Source organism: Brassica napus, unplaced genomic scaffold (assembly GCF_020379485.1).
Source record: "Brassica napus cultivar Da-Ae unplaced genomic scaffold, Da-Ae ScsIHWf_2162;HRSCAF=2815, whole genome shotgun sequence".
NCBI classification, from domain to species: Eukaryota; Viridiplantae; Streptophyta; class Magnoliopsida; order Brassicales; family Brassicaceae; genus Brassica; species Brassica napus.
In genome coordinates this window covers 7,501-22,793 of record NW_026015571.1, presented here as the reverse complement: position 1 = coordinate 22,793, position 15,293 = coordinate 7,501, and the positions used below count along the sequence as shown (strand labels likewise).

General features: G+C 32.7%; 2 protein-coding genes and 3 non-coding genes across 5 annotated transcripts in view; 3 read left to right on the top strand and 2 right to left on the bottom strand.

The window, feature by feature from the left end:
- Positions 1 to 210: 210 nt before the first annotated feature.
- Positions 211 to 1,374, bottom strand: LOC125600243 (photosystem II D2 protein-like; the record flags this gene model as incomplete). The annotated part of the gene is made up of 6 exons (XM_048773075.1): positions 1,341 to 1,374; positions 1,203 to 1,262; positions 984 to 1,121; positions 711 to 866; positions 444 to 526; positions 211 to 383 (listed from the first exon to the last, which is right to left on the bottom strand). Coding segments are annotated over exons 1-6 (644 nt in total), but the record flags the coding sequence as incomplete, so codon positions are not given.
- A 4,772-nt stretch (positions 1,375 to 6,146) lies between these two features.
- TRNAC-GCA lies at positions 6,147 to 6,217 on the bottom strand. The gene has a single exon. It is a non-coding gene; the product is annotated as a tRNA-Cys (tRNA).
- A 3,625-nt stretch (positions 6,218 to 9,842) lies between these two features.
- LOC125600242 (photosystem II D2 protein) overlaps positions 9,843 to 15,293 on the top strand; it is a 9,215-nt gene continuing 3,764 nt past the window's right edge. Inside the window, exon 1 of the mRNA XM_048773074.1 lies at positions 9,843 to 15,293. This exon is cut by the window's right edge and continues 3,764 nt beyond it. The gene's annotated coding sequence lies outside the window, so the exon portion shown is untranslated.
- Positions 11,636 to 11,706, top strand: TRNAC-GCA. Its single transcript has one exon. It is a non-coding gene; the product is annotated as a tRNA-Cys (tRNA).
- Positions 15,259 to 15,293, top strand: part of TRNAT-GGU — a 72-nt gene continuing 37 nt past the window's right edge. Inside the window, exon 1 of the tRNA in view lies at positions 15,259 to 15,293. This exon is cut by the window's right edge and continues 37 nt beyond it. This is a non-coding gene — a tRNA (tRNA-Thr).

Here is a 15,293-nt window from a genome sequence, read left to right as displayed (position 1 = left end):
AAGTACTCCAGATACAAAGTATGGAAAGGTGTCTATAACTTCTCCCCCAGGACCTACCCCCAGCCTAAAGTGGCTAGGTGGGGAGTAAAATCAATCCTTGTTCATACATGGGCTTTTCAGGTACAAAATGAGCCACTTCAAATAAGTTCATTGCTCCGGCCCAGAATACGATTAATCCGGCATGGGCTACATGAGCTCCCAATAGTTTACCAGATAATTGATAAGTCGGGCATTCCCGGCCACCAAGCGAAACCAGTGGTTTCTTGGTCACGACCAGCTAAAGCTAAAGTTCCATTAAAGAGCGTTTCCACGTGGTAGAACCTCCTCAGGGAATATAAGGTTTTCATGAGGCTGATCTTGAGCCGCCATCCAAGCGCGAATACCTTCGTTTAAAAGAATATTTTTAGTATAGAAAGTCTCAAATTCCGGATCTTCCGCTGCACGGATTTCCTGGAAACGAAGTCATAGGCACGTAGGTTCAAAGCTAGACCGACTACTCCAAGAGCACTCATCCATAAACCAGTTACTGGTACAAATAACATAAAGAAATGTAACCAACGTTTATTGGAAAAAGCAACCCCAAAGATTTGTGACCAAAAGCGGTTAGCGGTGACCATTGAATAAGTTTCTTCGGCTTGAGTTGGGTTAAAAGCACGGAATGTATTTGCACACCATCACCATCTTCAAATAAAGTATTTCTACAGTAGCACCATGAATAGCGCATAACAGAGCCGCGCCCAGTACACCAGCGACTCCCATCATATGAAATGGGTTCAATGTCCAATTATGAAACCCTTGGAAAAGAGGATGAATCGAAATATAGCCGCTACACCAAAAACTAGGCGCAAAGAACCAACCAGATTGACCTAGTGGATAAATTAGAAAGACAGAAACAAAAACAGCAATTGGACCAGAGAATGCGATTGCATTATAAGGTCGCAATTGAACAGATCGAGCAAGTTCAAATTGACGTAACATAAAACCTATTAATGCGAAAGCACCGTGGAGAGCAACAAAAGCCCACAGACCGCCTAATTGACACCAACGAGTAAAATCTCCTTGTGCTTCAGGACCCCACAGTAACAACAAAGAATGCGCTAAACTATTAGCAGGAGTAGAAACTGCAGCGGTTAAAAAATTGCAACCTTCTAAATAGGAACTAGCCAATCCATGAGTATACCATGAAGTTACAAAGGTTGTACCTGTGAACCAACCCCCCAAAGCGAAATAGGCACAAGGAAAGAGCAATAGACCAGACCAACCTACAAAAACGAAGCGGTCCCTCCGTAACCAGTCATCCATAATATCAAATAAATCTTTTTCGTCTTTGGTAAATTTACCAAGGGCTATAGTCATAGCGATCCTCCTATTCATCTACTTCAACCATTTCCGAACACCTTTATATATCTTAATGTTATATATTATGTTCAGGACGCTCAAAATTCTATCATTTATTTATGATTTGATTTCTCGCGCACTGCCCCATAAAATTTAACCTTTAGAATTTCATTTAATTGGTTTCGAAGATCAAAATATTTGATTTTATTGGTCCTTACTTAGGTAAACGCATCAACTCAAATTGTTTCTTCTTCTTGCTATTAGTTTCTTAATAAGTAGTTGAATCTAAATCATGAATTGTCAGATGACTCATTACTCAGATAAAGAAATCTTTTTTTCTATTTTATTTGATATCTACATGTCCATGCCGGTAAAAAAAGGGAAAATTTATTATTTATATCTAATTCAATACAATATTTAAATAAAATAATAGCAAACTGTAAATGAGAGTTTCTTTCTCACACCTACACCTCCATCCCATTACATTGTCATCTTGTAAGCATCAATATGGAAATATTTGATTGATATCTGAAGCCATTCTTTATGATTCGATTTTTTGATTCTTAATACAATTTGATTCTTATACAACTAGAATTTAGGCTCTTGTTATGTTCTGGAATCAAAACAAGATATTGAAATACCCTTTAGGTATTAAAAATTTGGAATAAGACTTTCTTTCTCTAGGCAGGAACGCAATATATTCCTATGAAATATAGAAACAAGAAGATTAAATAAGAGATATCGACAGATTTCCGAATAAAAAAATATGAAATAAAACAAATCTACTGTTTCAATTTTATCTCTATCGAATTTGAATATCAGAATAGTGGATATAGTCATGATTCGACGGGTTAGGTCCACTTACTTTTTCTTTTGGGATTTGTTGATTTCTAATCTATCGAAAAAGGGAAACAACGAATATCTATTTGGCGATTCAAAAGCCGACTTATTATTATTCATTGTATTATAATATAAAAATGTTCAATTTGATTTTCTAAATTACTCTCTCACTTTATTATTAGTTATTATTAAACTCTCTCACTTTATTATTAGTTATTATTAAAATGAAATTCATTAGAATGAAATTCAAAAAATTCGAAATTATAGACTTTCGAATGAAATTTTTCCTATATAGAAAGTTAAAGAAGTAATAGAAAGTTAAGAAAGTAAAGCCCCTTATCGGATTTGAACCGATGACTTACGCCTTACCATGGCGTTACTCTACCACTGAGTTAAAAGGCCGTCTTGATTTAATTCCTGACTGAGTCGATAGGTAAATCAAATATATATATATATTAAATATATATACAATAGACGCATAGTGGTTAGTAGCTCATTTCGCAACTAGAAGCGAGAATCGATAACTTAACTTATCAATCCATCGTCTAATTAGGGAAGAAAGATGGATTCTGTCTGACTTTCTTGGGTTAGTGTTAGATAGGGACACTACTATTTCTTAACAATGAGATGAGGCAATCTATTAAGTAAAGTAAAAAAAACGAAACTTAACCCTCTTTTTATTTTTTTTCTGTCAGACCAATCACTTCTTTAAAAGATTTTATACTAGACTTTTTTTCGATTTTTTTTTTTTTTTCATATTTCCACTTCAAATATAAAAAGAAAATATATCGATTTTTTTTTATAGAATTGTGATTAGAATATGAATATAAATGTAAAATAAAAAATGATATAGAATGCTATAGAAAAAAAAAAAATCTTATAAGCTAGTCATACCATTTGATTATATTGACAATTTTAAAAAACTGATCATACTATGATCATAGTATGATGGCGGTTGAGCAAGTATGCCCCCATCGTCTAGTGGTTCAGGACATCTCTCTTTCAAGGAGGCAGCGGGGATTCGACTTCCCCTGGGGGTAGGGTACTACGAAAGGAAGTTGATCATGGATTATCCATAAAGTTCGAATAGATTCTTCCTGGGTCGATGCCCGAGCGGTTAATGGGGACGGACTGTAAATTCGTTGGCAATATGTCTACGCTGGTTCAAATCCAGCTCGGCCCAATAATTCGCTGTCTACATAACCTTTTTTGTTTTGCATAATTGACAGAGAAGGGTAAGAAAAAGTCAAATATCTGGGTATATTTCGACTTTACTTTTTTCTTTATTTCTTGTGGCTCGTTACTTTTTGTTTCCATAAAAAATTACAATAAAAAATAGATTATCAATCGATTTTAGAATAATGCAAGGATTACTAGTAATCGGCCTTGATATCACTTTAGTGATATCCATATAGATATCAATATATTACTTGTGATTTTCTTTGTTACAAAACACTAATTTGAATCTAAAATTGAAATGATTATGATGAAATCATAAGAAGGAATATGTAAGCTACCCGCTTTATTTCCATGGGATTGTAGTTCAATTGGTCAGAGCACCGCCCTGTCAAGGCGGAAGCTGCGGGTTCGAGCCCCGTCAGTCCCGGCGGATTCAATTAAAAAAAAAGACATAAACTCCCCTTTTTGTTTCTGGGCAAGGGGATCAAAATGGTTTCGGTTATCTTTTTGTTTTATTTTTCTTTTTTCATCAAGCAAAAGAAAGGGGTATTTCTTTTGCACCAATTTAAAGACATATGTAAATTAGTATAATTATAATTATTGAGAGCATTCACCACTTCAAGAACGAGATACTGTATGGGGTTTCCTCTTTTTGTCAATTAATCTCCCATTAACTCGTGTAGGAAAATAAAATAGGATAGCGTATAATACGTTTGCCAAGAGTACCTATATATACTTTTGTTTCTATGAAGTCAAGGAAGTGAAAATAGTTCGAATCCAACCAAGTAAAGAGGATGTTTCAAAAAAAAAGATCAAATTAGTCTTCCCTAATGAATATGCTCTTTTTAAAGATTAGAGTCGATGTCGAAGAAAAACTCGTAAGAAAATTTAATATAGTTAATTTTTTGGAATATTTTCGTTTTTTTTTTTTTTCGGGACTCGTCTTTATCACATTTCCTTTGTTTTACAAAAAGATCATAGACCCTTACAAAAACAAAATTTTGAAAATTTCAAATTGAAATTTCGTACTTGTTTTCTCTATTTGATTTCTATTGTTTATTTAAGGTTCTTTAGAAACTCTTTTTATAAACAATCGAAGTATAAAAGGTTTTTTATGATATTTCATCAGATGATTGTACAAGGAAAGTACTAGGTTGTAGAAAAGAAAGCGGTGAAAAAGAATCATAAATAAATAGTTTTTTATTGGATCAGGAATCTCATTATGTATTCGGTGTGGATAAAAGATCTTCCTATGTTATACTATTAAATTCTTGACGATGAATCGATTTTATAGCTCCGATATTGTTATTCATGATATTTCTTTCATTCGATATCATCGAAATCTAATTCATCTGAGTGAGTTTACAAGCGAAAGATTTCTCATCTCTATGGGATTAAATCCCGAGATATTCCAAAGAAAAAAAAATAAATAATAAACGATTTAATTATGGAAGTCAATATTCTTGCATTTATTGCTACTGCACTCTTCATTCTCGTTCCTACTGCTTTTTTGCTTATAATTTACGTAAAAACGGTTAGTCAAAATAATTAATTTGAATACAATTTGACTATCAATGACAAAAAAGGATGTCAATTTCTCGTCTTAAATGAAAGGAATGCATTAGATTCAGTAGTATCCTAAGGGGCCCGCTAGTATGGTAGAAAGAGATCTCTTTCTACCATACTAGCCATTATGGTTATTGTAATGTATAAAGATACAAGTGAAATATCTTAATATAAAGGAATCCACCCATATCTCTCTTTTTTCTTTATAAATGTAAATATAAATTAATATAGAATATGAAATCTATGTACATACTTTCTCATTTCATTTGTTTGTTTGATCCATTTAATACGGATAATCCGAATTCGATGGAAACCTCTTGAGATTTCGAAAGGGGGTTATCCCATGAATGGTTAACGGTATAAACTCTGATATCAAAAAATAAAATGAGTCAATAAACAAAACAAAATAATCCAATTTCTAAAAAAAGATCTTAAAAAAATTGCCGGCCGGTCTAGAAAACTAAAACAATTGATACAGGTTGATAGAGTTTGATTATTATCGCAATAGGAGTACTTCTACTTCTAGAGTCCACTTCTTCCCCACACTACGAGAGAGAGGGAAAATGTAAAAACTACCATTAAACCAGCCCATGCGAGACTTACTATATCCATGTGAATTCTGTCCCCTATGAATATGAAGAAACTTTTCCATTATTGTTCACTAATAATAGTGAAATCACTGGTGCAGAGTCAAAAAAGGGAGAGATATTTGGTCACCATTGATGAACTACTCCAAAAAATCCACTTATCTTATACTGAGTTATTCTTAATTATAGAATTTCTAGTAGAATCGACAAGATGTAAACACAAGTAAACAGATACTTTTCGAAGTATCCAAAAAATCTGACTCATATGTAGAAAGAATAATCTTTTTTCTTTCTTTTATCGTTTTTTTTTTATTTTTATTTGAAGTAAAACGAAAGGCAATTCTTCATCTAATCTAATATTGATTGAATGTCTGAGCATTCCGACACTTTCATGAGTCTATATCCAAAGTATCTTAGATCCTTTCCAAAACTATTAATTTAATTCCCTCTCTGCCTATCCAATCTAATGGATTTCCCTCCACTCGTTTTAGTTTTCCTCTAATCTGATAGGTAAAACTTTAGGTTAGAGAATAGAACCTCGAGAGCCAGGGGCTTAGAATCACGAAAAGAAAGTATCAAGAGTCTTTTCCTACGTTTGTTATAGTTTTATAACAGGAGATTTCAAGTCTCCTGTTGAGGCGGCACCCGGATTTGAACTGGGGAAAAAGGATTTGCAGTCCCCCGCCTTACCACTCGGCCATGCCGCCAAAATGATTTGTACTAGATTCAAATTTTCTCTTGTTTTTTTTTCAACTCCGAAAAAAATATAGATTTTCAGTCACAAAATATAGAATCTAGTACAAATCAGAACCATTAACTATTGACTGTAAATTCATGACCTTTTTTGAATTCAAATTTACATTTTTTATTTCTAATAATATAAGATAAGAAAATCATTAGAAATAGATTTATAACTAATCTATTTTGAGTTTTTTCAATTAAAAAGAAATCTTCTTCCATTTGAATTATAACACTAATAATGAGTATATGTAAACCCCAGAATCAGAACATACGTTACCTTGTATAGCTCTATAATGGGGTATTTTATCTCTCTAGGGATGCTTTTGAGGAGTAATTCTCAATAAATTTTTGTATTGAAATTTTTCATTGAATACATTGAAAAAAATTTTTAATTTTTGGTAGAGCACAGCATGTGCTGTTCCAAATAGAACTGTACCACAATAAAAGAAGAAAAGAGACATATATATATACCTGTGCATTCTTTTTTATTTTAATAATAATTAAAATTAATAAATAAAAAAACATACGTTTTCTTACCTACTTCAATTCAATGATATTCTAAATATTCTATTCAAAATAGGTAAAAATCCATCTTTTTTCTGCAACTATTTTTTTGAACAATGAAATACAAATACATGAAAAAGTAAAGTGTTTAAAAAAAAGTTTTCTATTTCTTATATGTTTATCTGCTCGAACAGATCCTATCATGAATACCGTTTTTTATGGTATGCGATCGAATTGGAATATGTAATATCATAGGTGAAAATGAAATTACTTTTTTCTAGTCGTTACAAAACTCCATAAGTTCCAGCGGTATTTCTAAATTCTGTTCCATTCGGATCTCTTTCTTATAAAAAAAATTCCAATTGAATCTAGTCTCCGTTCATACGGATTTCATACATTCCATATATCTTGGAGTTGGATAAAATTTCATGTGATTCAGTAAACAGAATAGAAATTCCATTATTGCTAGATCGAATTCTATCTATATGATTCGGTGAAGAATGAGATATGGGATTTTTAAAATAAACGGATAAATGATAAATTCAAAAAAGATGCTCGGGGATGGAAAAGAGGGAACATCTACAATACCCGGATTTAATCAGATACAATTTGAAGGGTTTTATCGGTTTATTGATCAGGGTTTAATAGAAGAACTTTCGCAATTTCCAAAAATTGAAGATATAGATCACGAAATTGAATTTCAATTATTTGTGGAAACATATCAATTGGTAGAACCTCTGATAAAAGAACGAGATGCTGTCTATGAATTACTTACATATTCTTCTGAATTATATGTATCCGCGGGATTAATTTGGAAAACCAATAGGAATATGCAAGAACAAAGAATTTTTATTGGAAACATTCCTTTAATGAATTCCCTTGGAACTTCTATAGTAAACGGAATATACCGAGTTGTGATCAATCAAATATTACAAAGTCCTGGTATCTATTACCAGTCAGAATTGGATCATAACGGGATTTCGGTCTATACCGGCACCATAATATCAGATTGGGGGGGCAGGCTAGAATTAGAGATTGATAAAAAAGCAAGAATATGGGCTCGTGTGAGTAGGAAACAGAAAATATCTATTCTAGTTCTATCATCAGCTATGGGTTCGAATCTAAGAGAAATTCTAGAGAATGTTTGCTACCCTGAAATTTTCTTATCTTTCTTAACCGATAAGGAGAAAAAAAAAATTGGGTCAAAAGAAAATGCTATTTTGGAGTTTTATCAACAATTTTCTTGTGTAGGTGGGGATCCTACAAGAGATGCTTACTTATAAATCTGATCATATTAGAGCTCGCCAAGAAGTACTTGGTACCACTATCATTGGAGGAACAATACCTAAACCAGAAGATGCTCCAGAATCTTTTCGATTACTTGTTCGAGAACTACGACGACTTTGGCTCTGGAACTGAATCATTTCCTTGTATCTGAGAAGAATTTCCAGATTAATAGGAAGGAAGTTTAATCGGAATGAATCACAAAATTTCTTATATGATCGATCGGTATAAACATCAACAACTCCGAATTGGATTAGTTTCTCCTCAGCAAATAAGTGCTTGGGCACTAAAAAAATACCTAATGGAGAGATAGTTGGAGAGGTGACAAAACCCTATACTTTTCATTACAAAACCATAAACCGGAAAAGATGGATTATTTTGTGAAAGGATTTTGGGCCTATAAAGAGTGGAATTTGCGCTTGTGGAAATTATCGAGTGATCGGAGATGAAAAAGAAGACTCGCAATTTTGTGAACAATGTGGAGTTGAATTTGTTGATTCTCGGATACGAAGATATCAAATGGGATACATAAAACTGACATGTCCTGTACTCATGTATGGTATTTGAAACGTTCCTAGTTATATTGCGAATCTTTTAGATAAACCTCTTAAAGAATTAGAAGGTCTAGTATACTGCGATGTGTGATTTGATCGAAATTTTTATTTTTAAATGATAAACTCTCCCCCTTCAATCAATTTGGGATGCCCTCGATCTGACATGTCTCTTGAAAAGAGTAACATGAAGCTCAGACTTGTTGTGTATTCAATACTCCCAAATACAAGGGGCGATTGTCTATGGTCGATTTCAGTCTAAAATCTCCTTCCCTCCAAAGTTTCAGTCGCGACCTTCCCGTCACGAAGCCGATCTTAAGGGCGACGAACGTCCATTGATAAGAAGTAGACAGATATCTCGACTCCCACCTTTCATTTCATAGACCCAAGCGTTTGTTAAGTGTGGTCCCGGATAATGACACCCATATTCGTCTTTTGAGTTCATCGCAATTGGCTTTTTTATGCTCTCTACCCCACGCCGTCCTGAATCATGTACGGCTTAGGTTGGCTTTCACCACATGTCGGGGCCGTGCATCGTTGATTGAAGGGGATGGAGTTTTCATTCTTAAAATAAAAATTTCGATCAATCACACATCGCAGTATACTAGACCTTCTAATTCTTTAAGAGGTTTATCTAAAGATTCGCAATAAACTAGGAAGACGTTTCAAATACCATACATGAGTTACAGGACATGTCAGTTTTATGTATCCCATTTGATATTTCGTATCCGAGAATCACAAATTCAACTCCACATTGTTCACAAAATTGCGAGTCTTCTTTTTCATCTCCGATCACTCGATAATTCCACAAGCGCAAATTCCACTCTTTATAGGCCCAAAAATCCTTTCAACAATAATCCATCTTTTTCCGGTTTATTGGTTTTGTAATGAAAGTATAGGGTTTTGTCACCTCTCCAACTATCTCCCATTAGGTATTTTTTTAGTGGCCCAAGCACTTATTTGCTGAGGAGAACTAATCCAATTCGGAGTTGTTGATGTTTATACCGATCGATCATATAAGAAATTTGTGATTCATTCCGATTAAACTTCCTTCCTATTAATCTGGAAATTCTTCTCAGATACAAGGAAGATTCAGTTCCAGAGCCAAAGATCGTAGTTCTCGAACAAGTAATCGAAAAGATTCTGGAGCATCTTCTGGTTTAGGTATTGTTCCTCCAATGATAGTGGTACCAAGTACTTCTTGGCGAGCTCTAATATGATCAGATTTATAAGTAAGCATCTCTTGTTGGATCCCCACCTACACAAGAAAATTGTTGATAAAACTCCAAAATAGCATTTTCTTTTGACCCAATTTTTTTTTCTCCTTATCGGTTAAGAAAGATAAGAAAATTTCAGGGTAGCAAACATTCTCTAGAATTTCTCTTAGATTCGAACCCATAGCTGATGATAGAACTAGAATAGATATTTTCTGTTTCCTACTCACACGAGCCCATATTCTTGCTTTTTTATCAATCTCTAATTCTAGCCTGCCCCCCCAATCTGATATTATGGTGCCGGTATAGACCGAAATCCCGTTATGATCCAATTCTGACTGGTAATAGATACCAGGACTTTGTAATATTTGATTGATCACAACTCGGTATATTCCGTTTACTATAGAAGTTCCAAGGGAATTCATTAAAGGAATGTTTCCAATAAAAATTCTTTGTTCTTGCATATTCCTATTGGTTTTCCAAATTAATCCCGCGGATACATATAATTCAGAAGAATATGTAAGTAATTCATAGACAGCATCTCGTTCTTTTATCAGAGGTTCTACCAATTGATATGTTTCCACAAATAATTGAAATTCAATTTCGTGATCTATATCTTCAATTTTTGGAAATTGCGAAAGTTCTTCTATTAAACCCTGATCAATAAACCGATAAAACCCTTCAAATTGTATCTGATTAAATCCGGGTATTGTAGATGTTCCCTCTTTTCCATCCCCGAGCATCTTTTTTGAATTTATCATTTATCCGTTTATTTTAAAAATCCCATATCTCATTCTTCACCGAATCATATAGATAGAATTCGATCTAGCAATAATGGAATTTCTATTCTGTTTACTGAATCACATGAAATTTTATCCAACTCCAAGATATATGGAATGTATGAAATCCGTATGAACGGAGACTAGATTCAATTGGAATTTTTTTTATAAGAAAGAGATCCGAATGGAACAGAATTTAGAAATACCGCTGGAACTTATGGAGTTTTGTAACGACTAGAAAAAAAGTAATTTCATTTTCACCTATGATATTACATATTCCAATTCGATCGCATACCATAAAAAACGGTATTCATGATAGGATCTGTTCGAGCAGATAAACATATAAGAAATAGAAAACTTTTTTTAAACACTTTACTTTTTCATGTATTTGTATTTCATTGTTCAAAAAAATAGTTGCAGAAAAAAGATGGATTTTTACCTATTTTGAATAGAATATTTAGAATATCATTGAATTGAAGTAGGTAAGAAAACGTATGTTTTTTTATTTATTAATTTTAATTATTATTAAAATAAAAAAGAATGCACAGGTATATATATATGTCTCTTTTTCTTCTTTTATTGTGGTACAGTTCTATTTGGAACAGCACATGCTGTGCTCTACCAAAAATTAAAAATTTTTTCAATGTATTCAATGAAAAATTTCAATACAAAAATTTATTGAGAATTACTCCTCAAAAGCATCCCTAGAGAGATAAAATACCCCATTATAGAGCTATACAAGGTAACGTATGTTCTGATTCTGGGGTTTACATATACTCATTATTAGTGTTATAATTCAAATGGAAGAAGATTTCTTTTTAATTGAAAAAACTCAAAATAGATTAGTTATAAATCTATTTCTAATGATTTTCTTATCTTATATTATTAGAAATAAAAAATGTAAATTTGAATTCAAAAAAGGTCATGAATTTACAGTCAATAGTTAATGGTTCTGATTTGTACTAGATTCTATATTTTGTGACTGAAAATCTATATTTTTTTCGGAGTTGAAAAAAAACAAGAGAAAATTTGAATCTAGTACAAATCATTTTGGCGGCATGGCCGAGTGGTAAGGCGGGGGACTGCAAATCCTTTTTCCCCAGTTCAAATCCGGGTGCCGCCTCAACAGGAGACTTGAAATCTCCTGTTATAAAACTATAACAAACGTAGGAAAAGACTCTTGATACTTTCTTTTCGTGATTCTAAGCCCCTGGCTCTCGAGGTTCTATTCTCTAACCTAAAGTTTTACCTATCAGATTAGAGGAAAACTAAAACGAGTGGAGGGAAATCCATTAGATTGGATAGGCAGAGAGGGAATTAAATTAATAGTTTTGGAAAGGATCTAAGATACTTTGGATATAGACTCATGAAAGTGTCGGAATGCTCAGACATTCAATCAATATTAGATTAGATGAAGAATTGCCTTTCGTTTTACTTCAAATAAAAATAAAAAACGATAAAAGAAAGAAAAAAGATTATTCTTTCTACATATGAGTCAGATTTTTTGGATACTTCGAAAAGTATCTGTTTACTTGTGTTTACATCTTGTCGATTCTACTAGAAATTCTATAATTAAGATAACTCAGTATAAGATAAGTGGATTTTTTGGAGTAGTTCATCAATGGTGACCAAATATCTCTCCCTTTTTTTGACTCGCACCAGTGATTTCACTATTATTAGTGAACAATAATGGAAAAGTTTCTTCATATTCATAGGGGACAGAATTCACATGGATATAGTAAGTCTCGCATGGGCTGGTTTAATGGTAGTTTTTACATTTTCCCTCTCTCTCGTAGTGTGGGGAAGAAGTGGACTCTAGAAGTACTCCTAATTGCGATAATAATCAAACTCTATCAACCTGTATCAATTGTTTTAGTTTTCTAGACCGGCCGGCAATTTTTTTTAAGATCTTTTTTAGAAATTGGATTTATGTTTTGTTTTATTGACTCATTTTATTTTTTGATATCAGAGTTTATACCGTTAACCATTCATGGGATAACCCCCTTTCGAAATCTCAAGAGGTTTCCATCGAATTCGGATTATCCGTATTAAATGGATCAAACAAACAAATGAAATTGAGAAAGTATGTACATAGATTTCATATTCTATATTAATTTATATTTACATTTATAAAGAAAAAGAGAGATATGGGTGGATTCCTTTATATTAAGATATTTCACTTGTATCTTTATACATTACAATAACCATAATGGCTAGTATGGTAGAAAGAGATCTCTTTCTACCATACTAGCGGGCCCCTTAGGATACTACTGAATCTAATGCATTCCTTTCATTTAAGACGAGAAATTGACATCCTTTTTGTCATTGATAGTCAAATTGTATTCAAATTAATTATTTTGACTAACCGTTTTTACGTAAATTATAAGCAAAAAAGCAGTAGGAACGAGAATGAAGAGTGCAGTAGCAATAAATGCAAGAATATTGACTTCCATAATTAAATCGTTTATTATTTATTTTTTTTTCTTTGGAATATCTCGGGATTTAATCCCATAGAGATGAGAAATCTTTCGCTTGTAAACTCACTCAGATGAATTAGATTTCGATGATATCGAATGAAAGAAATATCATGAATAACAATATCGGAGCTATAAAATCGATTCATCGTCAAGAATTTAATAGTATAACATAGGAAGATCTTTTATCCACACCGAATACATAATGAGATTCCTGATCCAATAAAAAACTATTTATTTATGATTCTTTTTCACCGCTTTCTTTTCTACAACCTAGTACTTTCCTTGTACAATCATCTGATGAAATATCATAAAAAACCTTTTATACTTCGATTGTTTATAAAAAGAGTTTCTAAAGAACCTTAAATAAACAATAGAAATCAAATAGAGAAAACAAGTACGAAATTTCAATTTGAAATTTTCAAAATTTTGTTTTTGTAAGGGTCTATGATCTTTTTGTAAAACAAAGGAAATGTGATAAAGACGAGTCCCGAAAAAAAAAAACGAAAATATTCCAAAAAATTAACTATATTAAATTTTCTTACGAGTTTTTCTTCGACATCGACTCTAATCTTTAAAAAGAGCATATTCATTAGGGAAGACTAATTTGATCTTTTTTTTTGAAACATCCTCTTTACTTGGTTGGATTCGAACTATTTTCACTTCCTTGACTTCATAGAAACAAAAGTATATATAGGTACTCTTGGCAAACGTATTATACGCTATCCTATTTTATTTTCCTACACGAGTTAATGGGAGATTAATTGACAAAAAGAGGAAACCCCATACAGTATCTCGTTCTTGAAGTGGTGAATGCTCTCAATAATTATAATTATACTAATTTACATATGTCTTTAAATTGGTGCAAAAGAAATACCCCTTTCTTTTGCTTGATGAAAAAGAAAATAAAACAAAAAGATAACCGAAACCATTTTGATCCCCTTGCCCAGAAACAAAAAGGGGAGTTTATGTCTTTTTTTTTAATTGAATCCGCCGGGACTGACGGGGCTCGAACCCGCAGCTTCCGCCTTGACAGGGCGGTGCTCTGACCAATTGAACTACAATCCCATGGAAATAAAGCGGGTAGCTTACATATTCCTTCTTATGATTTCATCATAATCATTTCAATTTTAGATTCAAATTAGTGTTTTGTAACAAAGAAAATCACAAGTAATATATTGATATCTATATGGATATCACTAAAGTGATATCAAGGCCGATTACTAGTAATCCTTGCATTATTCTAAAATCGATTGATAATCTATTTTTTATTGTAATTTTTTATGGAAACAAAAAGTAACGAGCCACAAGAAATAAAGAAAAAAGTAAAGTCGAAATATACCCAGATATTTGACTTTTTTCTTACCCTTCTCTGTCAATTATGCAAAACAAAAAAGGTTATGTAGACAGCGAATTATTGGGCCGAGCTGGATTTGAACCAGCGTAGACATATTGCCAACGAATTTACAGTCCGTCCCCATTAACCGCTCGGGCATCGACCCAGGAAGAATCTATTCGAACTTTATGGATAATCCATGATCAACTTCCTTTCGTAGTACCCTACCCCCAGGGGAAGTCGAATCCCCGCTGCCTCCTTGAAAGAGAGATGTCCTGAACCACTAGACGATGGGGGCATACTTGCTCAACCGCCATCATACTATGATCATAGTATGATCAGTTTTTTAAAATTGTCAATATAATCAAATGGTATGACTAGCTTATAAGATTTTTTATTTTTTTCTATAGCATTCTATATCATTTTTTTATTTTACATTTATATTCATATTCTAATCACAATTCTATAAAAAAAATCGATATATTTTCTTTTTATATTTGAAGTGGAAATATGAAAAAAAAAAAAAAATCGAAAAAAAGTCTAGTATAAAATCTTTTAAAGAAGTGATTGGTCTGACAGAAAAAAATAAAAAGAGGGTTAAGTTTCGTTTTTTTTACTTTACTTAATAGATTGCCTCATCTCATTGTTAAGAAATAGTAGTGTCCCTATCTAACACTAACCCAAGAAAGTCAGACAGAATCCATCTTTCTTCCCTAATTAGACGATGGATTGATAAGTTAAGTTATCGATTCTCGCTTCTAGTTGCGAAATGAGCTACTAACCACTATGCGTCTATTGTATATATATTTAATATATATATATATTTGATTTACCTATCGACTCAGTCAGGAATTAAATCAAGACGGCCCTTTTAACTCAGTGGTAGAGTAACGCCATGGT